This window comes from Magnolia sinica, chromosome 2 (assembly GCF_029962835.1).
Source record: "Magnolia sinica isolate HGM2019 chromosome 2, MsV1, whole genome shotgun sequence".
Classification (NCBI taxonomy): domain Eukaryota; kingdom Viridiplantae; phylum Streptophyta; class Magnoliopsida; order Magnoliales; family Magnoliaceae; genus Magnolia; species Magnolia sinica.
In genome coordinates this window covers 64,528,012-64,549,444 of record NC_080574.1, presented here as the reverse complement: position 1 = coordinate 64,549,444, position 21,433 = coordinate 64,528,012, and the positions used below count along the sequence as shown (strand labels likewise).

The 21,433-nt window shown below is 40.6% G+C and overlaps 1 protein-coding gene across 1 annotated transcript; it reads left to right on the top strand.

Annotated features, from left to right (window-relative positions):
* The first annotated feature begins 771 nt into the window (after nt 1-771).
* On the top strand, nt 772-4,589 carry LOC131229124 (mavicyanin-like). The gene is made up of 2 exons (XM_058225002.1): nt 772-991; nt 4,194-4,589. Exons 1-2 carry the CDS (start codon nt 814-816, stop codon nt 4,526-4,528), a joined length of 513 nt encoding a protein of 170 aa, XP_058080985.1. The 5' UTR covers nt 772-813; the 3' UTR covers nt 4,529-4,589.
* Nucleotides 4,590-21,433: the final 16,844 nt, after the last annotated feature.

Sequence of the window (21,433 nt, the reverse complement as noted above, 5' to 3'; positions counted from 1 at the left end):
ATCTCATGCACGTTGTCTCCCATGTGGTGCCTGGTTAGTTGCAGGCATGCGCCCTGTGATGATCCATGGTTGGGGTCGGTGCGATTCTATGCAAAACATCATAAAAAAGTAATGCAGTGTGTTTGATTGCACCCATATTAACAAATCTTGTTCTCTGGAACTCCTAGGCTCACATTTTTTTGAGAGATTTTAAATTACGAGGTTTTCCTTTTCTGGAAATTCGAGAATACCTGCTGAAACTCTATATATATATATATATATATATATATATATTAGTAGCTAATATGCCAAGGGAAGGCTACAATTCTGAAGACGCAGTACTCATTAGCGAACGTCTAGTATATGGAGATATTTATACTTCTTTTCACATCCGAAAATATGAAATTCAGACTAATGTGACAAGCCAAGGCTCTGAAAGAATCACTAACGAAATACCACTTTTAGAAGCTCTCATTTACTCCGCAATTTAGACAAAAATGGAGTTGTGATGCTGGGATCTTGGATAGAAACAGGTGATATTTTACCACAATATATATATATATATCCGTGTGTTTGTGTGTATGAGGGTAATGCACGTAATACACGCATTCAGCTAGGATCAGGCCCAGAGGACTAAACGCACGGGCTTAGACAAGTCAGCTGATTAAGCGACAGGTTGTGTTTGTCATTTGACGAAGCATCGATCTCATCCCTGCAACAACATAGGACCGACTCTCACCTGAGTTTCTTTTACTCTACATATTCCAGCACACGCACCATCTCTCTCTCTCTCTCTCTCTCTCTCTCTCTCTCTCTCTCTCTCTCTCATATGCAATGGGTTTCAATGCACTAAAATATTACATCATCTTGATCATCTTTCTGTTTAATCTTTCATCTGTCGATCGCGTCAAAGCCAAAGATTATGCTGTGGGCGATGAGGAAGGGTGGACCATGTCGGCAAGGTACATGCAATGGTCGGCAAAATACAATTTCTCCGTCGGAGATGTTTTAGGTTAGCAGAAACTCCTCTAATATCTTTTATCAGTGGTTATGGATCTGTATTAAGGAAAATGATTATTGGGGTAATTAGGAGTTAAAACGTGTTTTGTGGCCCCAATCTTTGGTGCTGTCATTTAATCACCAAGCACTCTATCTCTGCATGTGTGGCAAACATATACATGATCTGGATGATTCATCATCTGGTTCCTCAAAATCATAGAGTTACAGTCCGAGTCAGTGATTGGAGGACTTTGGAGGATTGTATTCAATGAGCATAAGATTCCATTAGGCTTGCCCCACCACTATGATTTTGAAGTCTTAAAATTGGTGGCTTAGATTGCCTAACAACATGATATTTTTGGTAAAGTGCCATCCACAACAAGGTCAATGAATGTAAGTTCCAATCTCGTATATGTGTAAATCATTAATTAAATGTTTGAAATAGTCCAAACTAAAATTTCTTTTGATATCAACTCTCCATACTGAGTTGGTTTGAATCATTAGAACATGACTTATATCAATATCTTTAAACTATACATGTATGTTGAATGGAAACTTTATAAGCATTTTTTTCTTTCTATAATGGTAGGCCACATGATGATTGGGTTGGGCCAATGGGTTAGGCCAGGAGGTTCATCATTGGCCTATGACTGGACATCAAGTGTAAATTTGATGCCCTGGCCTGGCGATCCAGCCGATTTCTAGGTCCTGTGCCCTACAATTCTAGGCTAATTGGGCCCAGCCCCAGGTCCATTTCCACTCAAGAGTCCTATCAATGAGGTGGCCATTCTTATGGCTGGCTTGAATCTTTGACGACATTCACTAATTAAGACTTGGGGAAAGTTACACCCTTAGAACCTGTTTGGACGCACCCTTAAAAAAGGAACTTTCAACACCTAAACACCTTTTTTAGACAAACCCCTTTTGTGTTGAGCATTTGGGCTTAGTTTCGTAACCCCTTTTGTACCCCACTAGACAGAATATCCGCTAAGACACCATCCGGCCAAAACCCATTGCGGTTGGTCTTCCTTGAGTTGACAGAAAGCGTCACTTTTGTAGGAGAAGGGGTTTGTGAAGTTGCATCCAAACGGGCACTTAATCCTTACGATGAAGCTTAATGAAACTCGTATGCACAGAGGTCTCACATGCAAGTAGATGGGCACTGGTTGGTGTCCAGCTATTATATAATTGTAAACATGTTATGTATGTATGGCTGATAACCAGCCTGTCTATAGGCTGGCACAGCAATAAAGATCACCTACCACCAAAAGTCAGGCGGATCCACTCCTCCAGTGGGCTGCACGTGTATTTGGATTAAATTGGTAGTTTTCAATTATTTTATTCTTTGTGGCCCACGTGCTGAGTGGATATACGTGATTTTTACATCTGCTGTTTGTTTGCTTGTATTATTATTATTTTTTTAAGGCCAACCTTATGAAAAAAGTTGGATGTCACACGCATTGGATATGTTGACACTTTAGCCATGTTTTGATGGTAACTTGATGTAAGAGCGGGTGGTGGACACTTCCATGTCTAAGATAGATAAAGAAGGTCCGATCAAAGACAGAAGTCTTCAAGATCGTCGGAACCTTAAAACAAGCATGTCTTAGAAATCAGAATGAGTTACTCAACATACCATATATGATTTTGGGGTAGGACGAGCTACTTTAGCCAATCATCTCGGCTTTACCAGGTTACCCACGCCAAATTTGCGAGATTCCATCAGATCGACCGTCAAATTCCATGTTTATTTCCATTTTTACTATTTTTAATAAGTTTTAGTTTAATTATAACTCTTCATCTGTTGGGCTTTAGGAGTTGTGTTCAAAAGTGCTTACAATAATTAGGAGAATAACATGGTTAAACCACATAGGAAACTTATTATAAAAAGTAAATTTGCTATTTATAGTAAGTTAGGAATTTCTAGGAGTTTTAGTTTTAGTTTGCTTCTGATTTCTCTTCTAATGCTTGGTATCCCTATTTAAAGGGTTGTGAAATCATTTATTTTAAGGAATCAATTAAATTTCAAATTTATTATAATTTATTTCTATTTTTTATTTTATTTTCTTTCCTCGTAGATTCGAGAAGTCTCTGTGAGGAGTCTAGAGATGCTCCGCGGATTCGGAGTAGTTATCCTTGAGGAAGATAGTGATTGACCTCAAGACGTTCATAACTTATCTTTCATTAAGTGCACATGATACATAAACTATTTTAACTCACACGTTGACACTTGCCACATGTGTAGGTTGGAGGTTATCAAGTGTTTGTCCATTGATTTCCATGATATGGCCCAATTGATGATTAGATTGGTCTTTTTGTGCCGATTGATCTTCACAGTATAGCATGACTAGTTCAACAAGCTGGATGTGTGCATTCTCCATCTATATAGTAATAAATGGCTATAAAAAGACCATGCATGCCAATACGCATTGTATTTTAAATTATTTAAAAATAATTTAGTATTTCAAAATTTTCTGTCGGGACGGGCCGTGGCCATGGCCATGGGTGAGCACGTGCCCTACGGATGTCTCTTTTCACATAAATCTGAAATTTTACATCTTTTCATATTTCGTTTTGAAAAGTTATGTCTTTTTAAGCTTAAGGGTCGCACCAATTGGGTTTAAATCCAATAATCACCCTTAAGAGAGTATTCACAAAGTTTACGAATAGACTCTTGCTTTTAAGTTTTGCAACGGATTACAAAGTCAGGTTTTTTTGGGTTTTTTAGTGTTTTTTTTTTTTTTTTTTTTTTTATAAATATTTCTGATTTAGGATAACACTATAAATAATTTGAGCCCATACATAATAAGTGTACTGCTGGAACCGAGTCATAGTCATTGTATCCTGGAGGTCGATCGCTCTGGAAACTTGTTGCACTTATGACTTTATCCAATGAGAGCAAAATTAAATTTCAAGCAGAGTGACTCACGTCACGCCTCGACTTGTATAAATTGATAAGTTTTCTAACTTTTTTATTTTAATTTTATATATTTAAATAGTTTTTCAAAATTCAATTTCCAACAATATATATGATCATTAATTAGTGATTATATTTTCATGTAGCTATGAAATACATGTTGGATTGGTTGATATGATGTCCACGTGTATTCATCATGGAGTATTACATATCTTATTGCGTCAAAGTGTCCTAATTGATCACTCCCCATCTTAATATTTGCAATGTTTTGTGTTCTCTTGTGATGGTTATGGTGCAGTTTTTAAGTACGTGCAAGGGCAACATAACACATTTGAGGTGACCCAAGAAACGTACCAAACGTGCGACAATCAATCGGGTGTCCTAGCGTCGTACTTCAGTGGTCATGATCGAGTGACCCTTGCAGAAGCCAAGAAGTACTGGTTCATCTGCGCCGTCCCTGGACATTGCCTCGGTGGCATGAAATTCACTGTCGATGTGAACAAGGTAGATGATGATAACAGTGTTCAACCTTCAGAGCCGTCGATCAACGGAGTTGGTATCATCCAGTGGTCGAGATGGGCATGGGCCTATTACATTGTTGCATTTGTAATGTTAGTGTTGAAGGCTTACTAATGGTGCAACGGTTGAGTTGACTGGACTTGTGATTTTTATAGTATTTTGCGTATGTACTTCCTATAGCAATTATCTTCTTTTCATCCCGTGTTCAAATGACCGGGAGACTGGCTTGACTTGTTCTGCACTGAGTCGACTAGGGACTCGCTCGAGTCAGCAGGGCTGAATTGGCCCAGGTCGCCCAAGTTGAGGAGGGTTCTTTCTATTGAACGGGATCAAGTTCTATCGGAATCCAAGTCGATTCAGACAAGTCGTATCAACCTGGTTCGAGTTTTAAAACCATGTTCCATCCCGACGCCGATTACGTCCTACATACGTCCGGGCGGGGCTCTGTGGGGCCCACCGTGATATAAGTGTTTTATCCACGCTATTCATAGTTTTTCTCAGATGATTTTAAGGTACGTTCAAAGAAATTAGGCAGGCACAGGCTTAAGTGGACCACAAAGTGGGGATTGAACGCCCAACATTAAAAACTTCTCGGGAGCTGGAGAAGTTTCGGATCAAAATGATATTTGTTTTTGACTTCATACACATCTACATGATCTTATGAATAGGTTGGATGGTAAAAAAGACATCACGGTGGCCCTTAAAAAGGTTTCATCGGTGAGTGTCATTATCACTACAGCTTCCTTTGATGTGGTCCACTGGAGCTGTGGACCTTCTTCAGTTTTAGGATCATACCTTACAATGATTACAATGATTTGAGAAAAGCTATGAATGGCATGGATAAAATACTTACATGACGGTGGGTCCCACAGAGCCCTGGGTAGGACGCAATCCGCTTCCGTTCCATCCCATTTCTTCCTCCCTTTGGTCTGTGATCTCAAATGGGGGTTGACTGTCACGTGGCAAAGTTGGATTCAATAATTAGACTTTTAGGGCCGTGATTCATCAGGACAAATCAATCGTACCTTGGAGCACCAGTTCAGTAGAAGCCGGGCCTATGGTTTGGTGATCCAAACCGTTGATTTGACGGGATCAACATAGGTAATTTATTAAGCCCATGTTGAAAGATCTGAACCCTTACATCAGTTCCTTAAAGCCGATTTTATGAACAGAAGTATATTGATGATCATGATAAGAGGCTAGTAGGATCTTCCACTATGGAATTTCTTTTGTCCATCCCTGATCAAAGGTGGGGCCCATCGGTTTAAATAGGTGGATGCAGGTTGCCTGCAGGACCCGAGAACCAGGATATCCCTGGTGGCACACGACTCTGTTGGGCCCACCTGATGTATGTTTTTCACCCACCCTGTCCACCTAATTTTCCAGCTCATTTTAGGGTTTGGGACAAAAATAAAAATAAAAATGAGACATATTCAAAGCTCATGTAGAACACACCTATGTGACCCTCCTGTCATTTGTATCATATCACATTTACACACGTGCGTGGCTCGGGAAGCGTGGGGCACGGCGCCGATGGCCCGTGGACGACACATGGAACTCTCAGTGTTAGACTACAAGCCTCTTCTATTTTTATCCACCAAAACAGAAACTCGTGTGGTGATTGGCTGACCCGTAGACATTAGAACCTGAGCGTATACAAAAGTTCGAACGGCTAGTACCTGTTGCACTTGAAACCTTTGCCATATCAACCACATAGCCGACATGGGCACTGAGGTGCCACCCGTGCATTAATCCAATGCTTTGTTAGTAAGAGATGTCCCATTTAATTCACAGTGCAAGTCACGTGCTATGTTGAACAAGCAACCCTAAGTGAGTTTAGGCCCAAAAGCCCAACACCCAAAGATAATTGGTACAACACAAAATATGACTCCAAAACACACTAAGGATCTTAAGTTACTTAAGATAAGCTACATATGCCTTAACTAATTAATCTCAGTTTCCACTTATTAAGTGATTAAGTAACTTTAAGTAAAAAGTTATTTATAATTGATCTTAAACCGAACTTATGTTAAATAAGTTACTTATCTACTACTATTTTTTTTTTCTTTTTTTTTTTTAAAAAAGTAACTTATTTGGTGGTATCAAAGCAGGTTCTAAAGGACAAGGAAAGCTCTCCTCTAACCATCATCATAACTCATTATAAGAGGTGGCACATACTTGTCACCAACTCATCTCACATGCAACAAATGCATGGCCTTGGAACGGCCATGTTACCCTTTTCCACCAACCAGACCCCACTTGCATCCACATCAATTGCCATCTTACCATCTACCATTTTAATGGTCAATGCTTGTCATGACACCATTCTACTTATCCAGTGAATGTGTTAGGCCCTTCCACATTATCAATCCACCTTAACACCCCAAGCACTAATAGAAATTTGTAAAATTGCAACCTATACTTTCCACTATCCAAGCAAACGGGGTTTAACATCCTTCTTACAAAGAAGATACTTGAGCAATGCATAATTTGTAAAAATGATGATCTTACTTTTAGTGCATTCATTTTTGCACCCTGGTTTGTCAATCACGTGAGTTGTTGTGTCCGTAGTCAGTTGAGTCTTTGAAAAGTAAAGACTGAAAACACAAGCGGAACAGAAGCATCAAGAAGCATGTACAAGTAGAAGAGATTCCTTGGTTACCCTAACCATTGACCCAAAACAATCTTATAACCTCTAGATGATCTTGACCTAATAGGAATATAAATCTAATAATCCCTTAACATTAGGAGAGCAAGAAAATATGATAAAGAATGCTACAAGATATGTGAATATGTTTTGTAAAAGATAAGTCCAAACAACAGAATTCAATTTATGTTCGATGACATCGAGTTTCTATCGAATAGTCTTCAATAGCATCGAAGAAATGCTCAATGACATCGATAAAGATTCAGAAATGTTCAGCAACCAACCTGATTTCCTTCTTAAATTCTTGATGGCATCGAGGTTCCTTTGATGATATCGATTGAGAGTCAAAAAATGTCCAACAATCAAATTGAATTTCTCCCTTGAATTCTCAATGACATCGAAACTTATGTTTTAATGACATTAATTGAGATTAAGAATTTGTCTAGCAAAGTTTGTGGATTTTTTTATAATTTTCTCGATGTCATTGAAGCACCTTCGATGACATCAAAGCTTGATGTTCGATGCAATCGAAGGACAATTTGATGACATTGAAACTGGTCCAGATTTGTCCAGTAAGAAAATACCATATTTGTCTGGATTGTTTGATGGCATTGGAGTACCCTTCAATGACATCGAAGGACCTTCGATGGCATCAACAGGACCAAAATCTACCTGTTTTTTTTTTTTTTTTTTTTAACCATTGGAGCTCAAACAGTTTATAAAGGGGATTCGGTCCTTGGGTTTTTCAATGGTTTTTTAGAACAACCAGAGGTAAGGTGATCCCATATGCAAATACTTCATTTGCTACATTTATTCCTTTGAATTTCAATCAATCTTCATTGAGATTTCAACTCTAATGAGGATTCTAACCTCACCTTTTGAGATATGCTTAAAGTCCTCAATTTTCTAGATATTGGACTTAAGCATCTTGTTAAATCATTGTTTAGATATTCTAAGAGATATATCTAGTTGAATCCCCAAGGAAATCAATCATCTATTAGTTGTAGGAAATTCAACCCACTCCTATCACCTTGGGCATCTCAGAGGAGCATCTTCAGTAAGGTGATTGATTGTGGAACTGAGGCCATGGTGAAGCAGCAGTAACGTGATCAGGGGAGTATTGGGGAGCTGATTGAAGTACCGGAGGAGTGGAGATCAAGCAACTCATAAGGCGCGGCAAGTGGGGCGCAATCAGACAAGTGAGTTGTCATTTTTAGAGTTCTTTGTTGTATTCCTTCCATGTGTAAGTTGCAGTGCAAGAGTTTGTGTTCAAACTCACCTACGTTCTTTCATAGGACATTGACTCTTCCGTAAGGCTTAAATCTGTGGTTCTTGCATAAGACCTAGGTTGTTAGTTAGCCAAAGGAAAAAAAGTCAACTCAAGTCCTTTCGTAGGCTTCAGGAGGGAGTAAATGCGTTGGGTTCGGGAGTAGGACCATTTCTCTTATGTAGGGCATAATTCTTAGGTTTGGGATTAGGACCTTAGCCTGTGTGGCTTAAATTGTCAGGCTTACGATTAGGACCTTGGCCTATGTGGCCTAAATTGTCGGGTTTAGGATTAAGACCATTGTCCTTGTGTAGGACATAAAGTCTATGTTCTTGTGTAGTATCTTTGCTCTTGTGTAAAACTTTTGCTTTTATGTAAGGCATAAATTATAGAGTCCTTGTGTAGCATTGTAAATGTTAGAGGTTAACCTAATTTAAAACATCTGATAGTGAAATCTGGTACACTAATGGGTTGAGTGCATCCATTGGGAGTAGAGTAGGCAAGTAGTTGAACCACTATATATGCTTGTGTTTGAGATTGTTATTTTGCATTTTGTTTAATTATGTTAATGTGTTGAATGCTTAATTATGAATGCATGATTAAATGAATGCTTAAGTTGATAGGTACATATCCCACACACTTTTCACCATATCTTTATACGATAATTGCTTATTTGCACACCTTTGTAGCATTGGACCCTCTATTGGCTTGGGAGCCTTAAAGTTACTTTACCTTACTTAGTTTAATTGTAAATTAGTTTAAGTTGGGCATTGTTGTTTTTAATATGTATAAAAATTTTAGTAGTCCTAAATCACACACAACCCACCCCTTTTAGGACTTAGCATATATTATATAGCTCCACCATACTTCTACACGTAAAGGCTTAGCAGTCCATAAACTGCAATTTCACCTAGACCCAATCAAATAAGACCTAAATTTGTCTAAAGAAAACACTGAGGATAAGAGCTCCTTCTCTGGAGTAATTCACTTGTGCATTGTTTAGCGTTATACTTGCATGGTAAATTACATAGGGCTTCCTCTTTTTCTTTGTCCTAACACTGCTTTGATCTTGTAGTCACTTGCATCACACATAAATTGTTAATGCACTGATTTGTACACCTATTATGAATCACGTGCATCTATGTGTTAGTTAGTTAGTTGAGCCCTTTGGATCTGAAGACTAACGATACATGAGAACTTAGAGCGTCAAGAAAGTAAAGAACATGTGAATCAAGGTGCTTTGGTGACCCTAACCCTAGATTCAAAACAACCTTAGCCTTTAAATGATCACACCTTAATAGGAAAATCTTTAATTGATTATTCTATAGCTTTAGGAGCACAATCAGAACATGATAAATTAGGTAAAAAGAGGTGCAAAGCTACTGTAAAATATACTGCCCAAAATAACAGTTTGCGAGTGGTCCTCAATCCCATCAACAGGTCGTCGATGAACTTTGATGGAATCAAAGGACCATTGGATGCGATCGTAGAAATAGTACACTAACTAAATAAAAATTTCATGGATTTTCTCGATGGGATCGAAGGGTTATTCAATCTTATTGAAGGACATTCGATCCTATAGAATCACCTTTTGATCTCATCGACAGATCCGTTAACTAGTTGTTTTGTAACTATTTCAATACGAATTCTATAAAATGGGCTGTTAGTTCTTAGGCATTTTGATGGGTTTTTAGTGCAATAGACGCCTGAGTGATTCTTCACTCATATCCCTCATCCTAAGCCTTTAAACCAAAGAGATTCATGTCTTCTTCTTGAGCTTATCAATTTAATGAGGATTCCATCCTCGAGTATGAAGATGAACTTGATCTCTCCCTTGTTCAAGAGATTAGATATGAATCTATAGTCAAATCCTTGTTTAAATCCCCTAAAACACCCATCTAGGTGAATCCCCCCTTGGAAAAATAATTATTTATTTAGTTATAGGAGATTCTACCATCCTCCCACCACTTTTTTCACCTCATCGGTGCATCATATGCAAGGTGGTGAAATTTCACATGGTGGGCCCATGGGCTATGTCCAAAAGCTTAATGGAGCTATAGAATGACAACTATGTCATGGAGGACGGGCGATTAAGACTAAATAAACTTTATGCATTTTAACACACAATTGCTTACTTAAAGTATTTTTCAATTAAAACTAAGTAAATCAATTTGACACTAAGTCTTCCAAGCTAATAGTGGGTCCAATCACATAGACTACAAAAGATACAACATGCTAAGCAACTAGTTGAAATATGATTGTGTATATGTGTCTGTGGGATATGCTAGCTATCACGCCCCAAACTCGGAAACCAGGCTCACAGAATTTTTTATCGCCAAATCCGACGCCGATTGCCTCCATAGTACCCCATTCTCGGCTCCCGGTGCCCATACGCCAGATTTCAATCCTAGGATCCTACGAGGATTTTCTAATGTACATTTATCTCGTAAGAAGCATAACCACAAGTTTACCTAAATCATAAAGGCAATGTCATCATCACATATTCATTAATATAAACATTTGATTACAGTATTGAAAGGAAAATGCATATATCGAAAATCAAAGCTCTAGAAGACAGTTGTATACACCAAGCTCATCGCTGCTATGACTTAACGCCACCTGCATGTATCTATCGTGAATAAGCTTATAGAAAGCTTAAAGGGTGGTGAAAGTGTGTATGCAAGGTAAGTGCCAAGTATGCAATATCAGAGTAATGTAGAAACATGCTGGTAAGTCCATAAATCATTCAATATCAGAGTATGCAATGTGGAGTCATAATGAACCAAATATTATATACCGAGGATGTAATACAATATGCGATTCTGAAGAGCCACGACTACCATCAGCCTCATCTAGGCCATATAAATGCAGAAACATAATAACCCAAATGCCATATGCCATGGATGTATTGCAATATGCAAATCCTAGCGAGTTCATAATAACATCAACCTCATTCAGGCTATGCAATGTAGAAGCATAGTAAACTAAATGCTATGTACTGAGGATGCAATGCAATATGCGGTGAGAATGAAATGACCAAGCTAGAGTGTGATGTCGGGATGATAGCATGTAGTATCGCAAGCTATGGGGTCCATCACAAGGGACTTCTATCCAAACTAGTCCTATACCTAAATTCAGATAGCTAGACTCAATGTGGTAAACTCCTGATCTCAGGTTGGTCACGCGCCCCAACCGAAATCCTGGCCATTGCACAGGTACACATAACAATTAGTTGTACACCACTAGCCCGAATGGATAGTGAATGAATAAATGAATGTGTAAATTGCTGAGTTTGTAACTCCTGCTTAATAAGTCCACATATCAATACCGTACATCTCTGGGATCATCACCGGGGTCTAGTACACTCTACACCAGATCGCCGCCCATTGGACGCGTAACCATGCAAGTGGAAGAGACCTTATTATCCACCTGACTAGTAGTCAGCCAATATCTACCCAACATGTCGATAGCGGACCTATTTATGAGCTGGTCAAACTCAGCCTAATTATGCCCATACCCTCAGGCGGGTAAGGCCACACCCCCTTCCGACCGACCACGATCAGTGGGAGCACCACCTACCAGTATTCAACATCCGAGCACTCTTATTTTCCACCTGGTCTCAATGTTGGAGCATCTTATGGTACCAAGAGAGTTTAAGGACTTTCACCCATGGACATCTATAGCACCCCATGTAGAAAAAAAAATTCAGTGTCCCATCTAGCCATTCACGATATGCCTGTGGAGGCTACAACCCTGACGTCACTAGGGCGCCAAATAATCATGTTATAAAATGCGAGATACATGAGTCATATCATCTAGTAATGTATCAATCCTGCACATACCACATGCTATGTGGGGCAACTCCATCTCTCAGGGAGTCTCATAAACAATCAACCCCAATAACACATGCTATGCTCAATCACCCCTCATATCAAGCATGTGAATGATGCGTATGGGCATGTGTCATGAAGTATACTCAGTATGATTATAATCACATACATTATGGTGGGCCTGCATGAGATGGCCCATGACCCGTATAAACAAATGAGTGGTGTGCACATAATCACACACACATGGTGGGCCTTACAGATCACAATTGGGCCTTACACATACGATGGGCCTCATGCATATAATGGGTCTCACATAGGGGCCTCATACACCACTATGGGCCTCACACAAGGGCCTCATACAATCACAATGGGCCTCATCACATGGGCCTCATACGATCACAATGGGCCTCATACAATCCCAATGAGCCTCATACAATCCTAATGGGCCTCACATAGTCACAATGGGCCGCATAGAATCCCAATGCTAACACATATTCAGTGTGTATAGTAACATAGTCATAATCGATAATCGGCCTATATGTATGGCGACGTCCATAGAAGGTCAGCAGATCTAATCCATAATATGAGGATTGGTCCTCAACAGTGGATATACCAAATCTGATACTGTAGATCCTTCCATTTACGGTGATGATGTACTCTCCTCATATCAAGGATGACCCTAGATGGCCTACTCATATCAAGTACGGTGATGATGTACTATCCTCATATTAAGGATGACCCTAGATGGCCTACTCATATCAAGAATGGACCTAAGATTAAGAAGTGGGCTTCCTTGACTGTCCCATCACATAGCAATCTGGGATTCTTAAGGGTCCAATAAGCACAAGATGGGCTCTACAAGTCATGGTGAAAGCACAACCCATAATGGGGGCCCAACAATTTGGGGTTAGCCCAATAAGGTGAGATGGGTTATACTAATAATAGTAGGGGCCCAATGATTTAGGTTAGCTCGCTAAGGGAAGATAAGGATGGGCCTAACAATGAGGCTTAGGGAGGTGTACAGCGAGGACATTTAACCACTGTTTACAATGTAGACATTCAACCACCATTGCTCCCAAGGTGTGGCTCATTTAGGACTTATCCTATGATGGGAGCCCATAGTCTTTATACTAACTAGGAGATAGATGAGCATCATAAACATTACTACATTCATCATGGTGGGCTCGCATATCCCAATTGGGCCTCATATATACAATGCAATGGGCCACACTTCACAATGGGCCTCACACAAGAGCCTCATAGGCATCACAATGGGCCTCATTACAAGGACCTTATATCTACATTACAATGGGTCTCGTGAAACAACCCATTGCCCTTATAATAGATAGAAAATAAATGGTCATCATTCATTTCATCTCATACATCATGTTGGGCTTCAAGGGATGGCCCATAGTCTATATACATCAAGGTGGGCTACAGGGAGCAGCCCTAAGCCCAGGAAAATGGTTGGGCAGAGTACATCTAGCACATCCATCATGATAGGCCTCTTTGGGCAACCTATAGGCTCTAGAAAATAATTGGACAGAGTTCTTGCAATACATACAACATAGTGGGCCTAATGCAACACAAAATGGGTCTCATGAGGTGGCCCATGGTCCAACAAAATAGATGGGTAGCAATGTAAATACATCAAAGTGCCCTTGCACAATGGGCCTGATATCTGGGCCTCAAATACATCAAATTGGGCCTCATTCCAATGGGTCTCAAAGTTGGTCTTCACTCCCAATCATTTCTCTCAGTATTGGGCCCACTTGGGCCTTACGTTTGCTTCATTTGGATGGCCTAAGGCCATATAGAGACTAAGAGAGATGGATGGGCAACAAGGGATGTCTACCACTCAAATCGCAAGGTTTAGCAACAATCATTTTAAGACATATACAAGGTGAGCCTTACTAGACAAAGATACAACCCACAAGCAAAAAGGCCCACTTAAGATTTTGGGCACACCACAACCTGAGGGTTCATGTACAGGGTTTAAATACTTTATTAAATTCTTTGGGAAGGTGGTGAACCCCATAGAAAATTTTTATCAAACAGATTTAAGACCACGCAAGGCCCACTTATGATGAAATTCCTACACAGAAATTTCTAGACAATCGTCTCTGGCCCTACTTTTAAACATCAGTTTGCTAGGTATTAGGATGGGCCATAAATTCTAGGTGGTGGCCCGCACATATCTTGAATGTGGGGCCCACTACAAATGCTTAAAGATGGTCCAAAATTCCAAAAAAAATAGGTATGAGTTCAAAGGCCATATGCATCCTAACAAAAAAAAAATAACTTACAATATATAACAGATAAAAACAAAATAGGAGAGATATACCTCATGCATACATCAGAGTGGGCCCAATCTTGGTGGGCCATGCTATTAAAAACCACCAGCTCAATGATCAAGAGTGATTTTAAAGGAAAAAGGGATATATCAAGCACACATGCAAACTGTCCTATTTAGCATCCAAAAATGCACAAACCACGGTCTCCATGGCTGTCCAAATGGACGGCCTGATCATCCACATACATCAAGTGTGGGTCTCACTTCTAGGTGTGGACAGCGTGGATAAAACAGTTACATCAGTGGGTCCCACCGTCCATGGCTAGACGGTGGACGATGTGGATATGAATCACATACATCATGTGGGCTCCACCGTCCCTTGGTGGACGGTGAACAGCATTGGTGAAACGCATACATCAGGTGGGATCCATGTGAGTGGACGTTTTGAATACAACACCACATCATGGTGGGGTCCACGTGTAACGTCTCGGAAAAATCTATACAAGGACCCGAGTACCACCTCAGGCAGAATCACCTAAGGACCGTATCCTGCCGAATTAAGGCAAAATTTAGTTAAGTGCTAAACTAAATAATCGGTGGATTAAGCTTGGGCCACCATTTTCACAAATGAGAAGACCTAAAACCATTAATACCACCGACACAACATCCCTGAAAGACTTAGGAAAATCCTAAGAGCCTGTCGCTCTTGAGAGTACATTGAAACTTCGTATCGGACCTAGACTGCACGTCGAGAGTCCGATGACAACGAAACTATGGAGTTATGTCCATACTATTGGGGTTGACAACTAGCTTGAGAATTGAGCACAAATAATGTCCAAAAATGCACAACTTGAGACTTGAGTAAAGTGTGTGAGAAACGCGAATATCTTTAGAAAATGTAATAAAAGTTAAGTGAATTGGGCCATTCACTTACATGCGAAATTAAGGATTTTGGACCGTCAATTTCTAACCAAACTTCACCCATGGGAAAAGGAAATTTCCCTGTACACCGTATACTTATAGTCCCGATCGTGTAAGTACGACTGTTAATCTAACACGGGTCCTCCACGGCCGATCAGCCTATTCAATCTCACCGAAATCACATCTTGGTATAGATCCATTTTCAGGGAACTTACCCTATGACGTGAGTAGTGGGCCTCCCTGTGAGCCCCATTTATTAGAAACAGTCGCCCTTTGGATATAAACTAAGTATACCATGGCCCTGGGGCCATTTGCATCACTTCTAGGCTTATATATAGCCCTTATACCACCCCATCTCTCTCATACGAATTTCTCCAAACCCTAGGAGAGAGAAGAGAGAAAATAGTAAGGAGAGAAGAGAAACCTTGGGAGATTGTTGCAGTGTTTCTCTCCCACAACTCCACGCACTGAATCACCTCCCCATTTCGTTACACGACCTATTTCGGTTATGATTTTGGTAAGAAATTCTAACCCTAATACCATAGTTGAGATCCAAAATGGTTGTTTATCAACCTAGCTAACCGATTTCACCATTTGGGTACCCGATATTCTGTTTTCGGGAACGTAGAATTCGAACCTTGTCCAAATCGAGTATTCCGATGAAAGGTGTAGACTATAAACATTTAGGTTATGGTTTTCAATGCTTTCAATGTTAGCTAATGATTTATGTCTGACTTGATTACTATCATATCATCTCAAACACACCGATTTCGATATGTTTTACATGTATGAACTATGTTGAACAAAATATGAATCCTATGTGTTTGTTGAAATGTTAGAATGAACATGTAAACGTGATTTGTTCTTGCCATGACTACTAAGCTAGGATTCATATTTTTCATATGCATGATGACCTCTTTGTGTAAGGAATTGCCATAATATATGTCGTAACTAACTTAGTCTATGTATTTTTGTGAAGTATAACTTAAGCGTTTGATAAATTGTCTGAATGGGAACTTGTTGATGATTTGTATTTATTAAGGGTATTGAGATATGATTCGCAATTACCTTATTAATATATATAATTTTCATCATGTAATCTTATTTGCCTCTACGCGATTTATGGATAAAATGCAAGTGTTAGGTAATATGATCAATGTATTTGATAAAATGCTCAAATGAGGGATTTATTTGGATTGTTTGTAAAATGCTGACATGATTGTCACGTCTGTCTACCTATTGCATTTGAGTAAGATTGGGGCTACAACGTTGTCTAGGCAATCGGTAACCGTCCTTGTTTGGGTTGTCGAATTAGTTTTACCACATTTGGGTAAACTCGACGAATCTAGGTCGCATGACGATTGTCGACAATGGTTAGACCACAAGGGGCACTTATGCGCTCCATGTCGATTAAGTCAGTGTGTGCTCGTATCAATCAAACTTGCCAAACAAACCGATTGGCCTATTGTGTGTTTACCATGTATGGACACTCCTGCTTAAATCTAAGGTACCCCTTTCTAATGTAAAGATCTACTTTAACCATGGTACCACGATCTGCTAAGACTTATGAGTTAGGCATGGTGGTATGGGACACCATGTTTGAGCTATCGGCCTACGTTGGGGTGATTAGCCTCCCTATAGTGACCAGTGAGCAACCTAAACTCGTGAGCCGGGCATGGTTGTATGGAACACCGTGTTCGAGCTGTCAGCTTGCACCAAGGTGATTAGCCACCCCGTAGTGACCGTGAGTATAAACTTTAAACTTGCCTATCGACTACTTTTCTTAGGAGTGATGCCCTACAACTTGCCAATCATATGTGATTAACTAGGATTGATGACCCTAAATGGATCCTTCGGTTCGGGTTAATGATATAAAGGAAGGTACATTAGCTTCTCAAACTTGCTGTATGAATAAGCTTAATTAAGTACTCGGCTAACACGGCCATGCATCACATTGCATTAGCTAGGATGTTTGGCGAGGAAGGTGCACTTTAGGGTGTGTTGACATATGCAAAATTGGTTGTTGGAGTCGCTTTTGAGGGAGCTTTGTGCGAGGGCATATATCATTACTTGCACTCCATTCCTGCATTAACAAGAGTAGTTAGGAAGTGATTGTTATATTGCCTTATCATTACTGCTTGATTGAATTGATAATATTTTAACCTTTTCCTTATAGTACCACTCAGTTGATCACTCACTCCCACACTGGGACGATGTTTTAAAATACCAACCAGACTCTGGTTTAGATGCAGGTGATGTGAAGTCTATGCGACAGAGTAGGACTTCATGGATGATGAGAAAGAGTTCTCCTACGTTCAACTCTCAGGCGGGTCTATGTAGATCTCGTACCGATGTCCAGGGACTACTGGGATACTTGTTTTAGTTAGACACTTTACATTTCCTCATTTTGTATATTTTGAAACAATACATGTATATATTCAGCTTGGTTACATACTCATACTCCGGAGTTTGTGAAACGCTTTCATATTTAAATACATATACTTCAGTCTTCCGCTTGGTTGATTTAATTGTATATGGAGTATGATATGTTATTTTGGTATAATCTCACTCATGTTTAACTCATTAATATGGACGAAATCTGAATACCATTATCCATGTTGCATAAGTAATGTACAGGATCTCGGGAGTAGAGCTTTACTTGACCCTCGAAATTCAGAGTGTTACAAGATGGTATCAGAGTATGATTTGGATTAAACTAGACCTGGGTTATAGATAACATGACGCACTCTGACTTAGGAAGGGGGCGATGGAATTTAGAAATGATCTTAGGATCCCAAAGTTTTGCTGATGGGCGAGATTGACTACTGTAGTTTAGCCCGTACGCATCCTAGATCATGTGAATCGATCTCAGTCACCTTTAGGCCGTAAATTGACGAGTTTGAACTGTTAGTTGACAAATTCCAAACCTAAAACGAGCCAATGGGCACAAATACGTGCTTGTTGAACTACGAAAATAGATCCTACGGGCCTAGGGGCTCGAATCTCAAAATTCGGTGGGACCCAGGGGCCTACACTCCAAATCAGCACCCCGGGATGAGGTGGCCACCACCCCAGGGCGGAGACACCACCGGACACCCCAGAGGGGCGCAGTGGCACCGCCCAGGCAGCAGCGCACCGCCGACCTCCATAGTCGGGCGCGGTGGCGCACCACCATCCGGTCGCCCATGTGGGGCATCTCCCACGTGTGGGACCTCCCACTTAACCTCCTTTGCCCCATTTTACCCCCATTTCATCATTTTGAACGCTCCAAACACCTCTAAACCCTCCAAAACTCCCTTTCTCTCTCAAATCCCCACTTCTATACACTCAAATCTCTCAAATCTTTTACATCTTACACCCCTCCACCACTATTCCTCTAAAATTACCCATTACACATTCTCATTTCTCTTATTCTCACATATTTGGGCACAAAAACCCTCTTTTTGTGTCTCATAACTTCCCTATCTTTAAACCCACTTTATTCCCAAAACCTTTCCACCTCCATGGCTCTCTTTGAACTTATCACCACTATTTTCTCCATTTTAACACTCCTTTCCCTTATGGGAAAGAAGAGAGCGGCCCCGGATGAGGCTGGGCTTAGCCGCCCAAGACATTCTAAGAAGAAGACAAGTGCCGAGTCAAGTGTAAGCGCCGAGCGAAGGTCAAAATGGGATCTCGACCCTTAAATTCTATTAGGTCTCTACCGGCAGGTGCCAAACTTGGTAAGTTCTGTGATCGCAAAGTTGTATTTGAAGCTCATGTTGATAAGAAGTTATTTAGGTTGTATTCAGTAATTGACCTTCTCTTGGAGAATGGGTGTGGTCCCATATTCGAAGGGAAAACTCATGTAAGTGAAGGCACCGTAGGAGCCTTCTATGCTCACATACAGGACTCAACTTTGGAGCCTCTCTACTTTATCATACCATTGGGAAGATCTCACGCTAGGGTCGATGTGGATATCATAGCATGTATCATGGGAATTGAACGTGGAGTTGTACATACCAGTGAGACAAATCTTGCTAGTGAGTGGGAGAGAAATTGCTGCACACATTTCCTTTACAACTAACTTGAGGAGTCGAGGCGAGGGAATAGCCTTGCATCAACCAGTATGATAGATGACTTCCGCCTGCTCCATCATATATGCACGTATAACATGTATTATAGAGCGAGCAACCGCACAGAATGTACTAGGTTCATGGTGGACTTCCTGTACAGGGTTGCACAGGGAGACAAAGTGTGCCTGCCTACTCTCGCCTTGACTCAAATAATTAATACTGCACGATCCACTCAAGGGGGCACCTCACTCCCATTTGGCCGACTCATCTGCAAGATCACTCGCAATTTTAGTTTTTGGCTTCATATGGATAATCGTACGCCTATTCATTTCATCAGTGAGACTACACTCAACAATATGGGAATTGGCCCTAGGCAACACCAAGCCCAAATTGATGAGTTCGAGGATGAGATAGAAGAAGAGACTGAAGAGGAAGAAGGCAGTGAAGAAGAGGAAGGAAATGGAGAAGAGGAAGGTAGTGAGGAAGAGGAAAGAAGCAGAGAGGAGAGATAGGATGCAGAAGAGGAGGCCCAAGACTCAGATGGGGGACCTCCTACTACACATGAGGACCGCCATGACCGAGCCACCCTATAAGCCTGCATGGCCAAGATTGAAGAGAACCAGTCCCATTTGAAGCAGAAGTTTGAGGAGAACCAGGTCTATCTGAAGCAAAAGTTTAATAGAGTATCTCACACCCTGAAGGCCCTCCTGTGCTATATGCAGGATAAGGGTGTGCTTCCACCTTTGAAGGAATCAGAGGACTACTTGTGTATTTGTAGTTGCTTCCTCGCTTTTTGTAATAGCCTTGGTTAGGCTTAGATAGATATTAGGTTAGTAAGTGTTAAAGTCTTTTGATAAATTAGCTCACATGCATTCTCTGTCATAATTCATATAATTCTATATCATATGTATTGTGACAAATTTTGGTTAAATGAAATGCATGAAGCTTCTTTTATTTAGAAATGTGTAGAATGGTTGGAAAAAGTGGATAATGTATCTTAATCCTGTAAACGTTGCACCCCATGTTGTATATAGGGAATGCCTCCTAAAACCACTAGGAATATGGCATGTCTCCCACTTGGCAGATCGATTGACGGGGTACCTCCTCCGAGCAATAGGCACATGGACCCCAATTTGGGCTCGGGTATTAAGACCATGCCAGATTCACAGCCGGCCACTGGCCCCATGAATGGCCTAACACCCAGTGCACCACCTGTTCTGGGTCAGAACTGTGCGTCTATGTTGAAGCCACACGTGCCTCAGGCGGCCTCTCCCCCTGAATGGTTGGAGTAGATGATGCTCCTAATGCAGTAACAATAAGTTTTGACTACTATTGCAGGGGCCATTGCCCAAAACATGAATGTGCTCCCACCTATGCCACCCGTGCAGCCTGCTGGAACTATGAATACAAGTGGCCTATTTGAGTGCTTTCAGCGCTTCCACCCTCCTACTTTCGGGGGTACTCACTAACCTGAGGAGACTGAGTATTGGTTGGATCGCATATCTAAGATGTTGAAGCCGTTGTACTATACTGAAGCAGAGAAAGTTGAACTCATTACGTGTATGTTTGAAAAGGAGGCTAGTCTTTAGTGGGATAGTATCCTATGAACCGTTCCGCAGGATTCGTGTGGACGTGGGACGAGTTTGAAACCCATTTTCATGGAAAGTACTTCCCCCTCACTTACCGTAATGAACATGTAACGCCTTAAAATTTGGGGGTCGAGCATAACTCAGCTCCCGAGTTCCAAAACATCACTTATGCAACATATTTAATGATGGATGTATGTTGACTGTATTAGTGCATAAAACATGGAATAGATTAAGCCAAAACACAGATATAATTCAGGGATAAGTGAAGCAAGCAAGCGGAAGACTTATAGAAATATATGTGTACAAGTGCAAACCCTGAAGTACATTCACCAACCAGGTTGTATTGAAAGTGTTACTTAAAAAAATTACAAGTATCAAGTTACATCATTTAAATCCCAAAAATAATCCCAGAGCCTC

What these genes read in the sequence shown, in the direction of transcription:
- LOC131229124 (XM_058225002.1), top strand. Translation starts at nt 814, where the DNA reads ATGGGTTTCAATGCACTAAAATATTACATCATCTTGATCATCTTTCTG. An exon ending in CTCCGTCGGAGATGTTTTAG is followed by an intron (nt 992 to 4,193) that starts GTTAGCAGAAAC and finishes GTTATGGTGCAG; the next exon opens with TTTTTAAGTACGTGCAAGGG.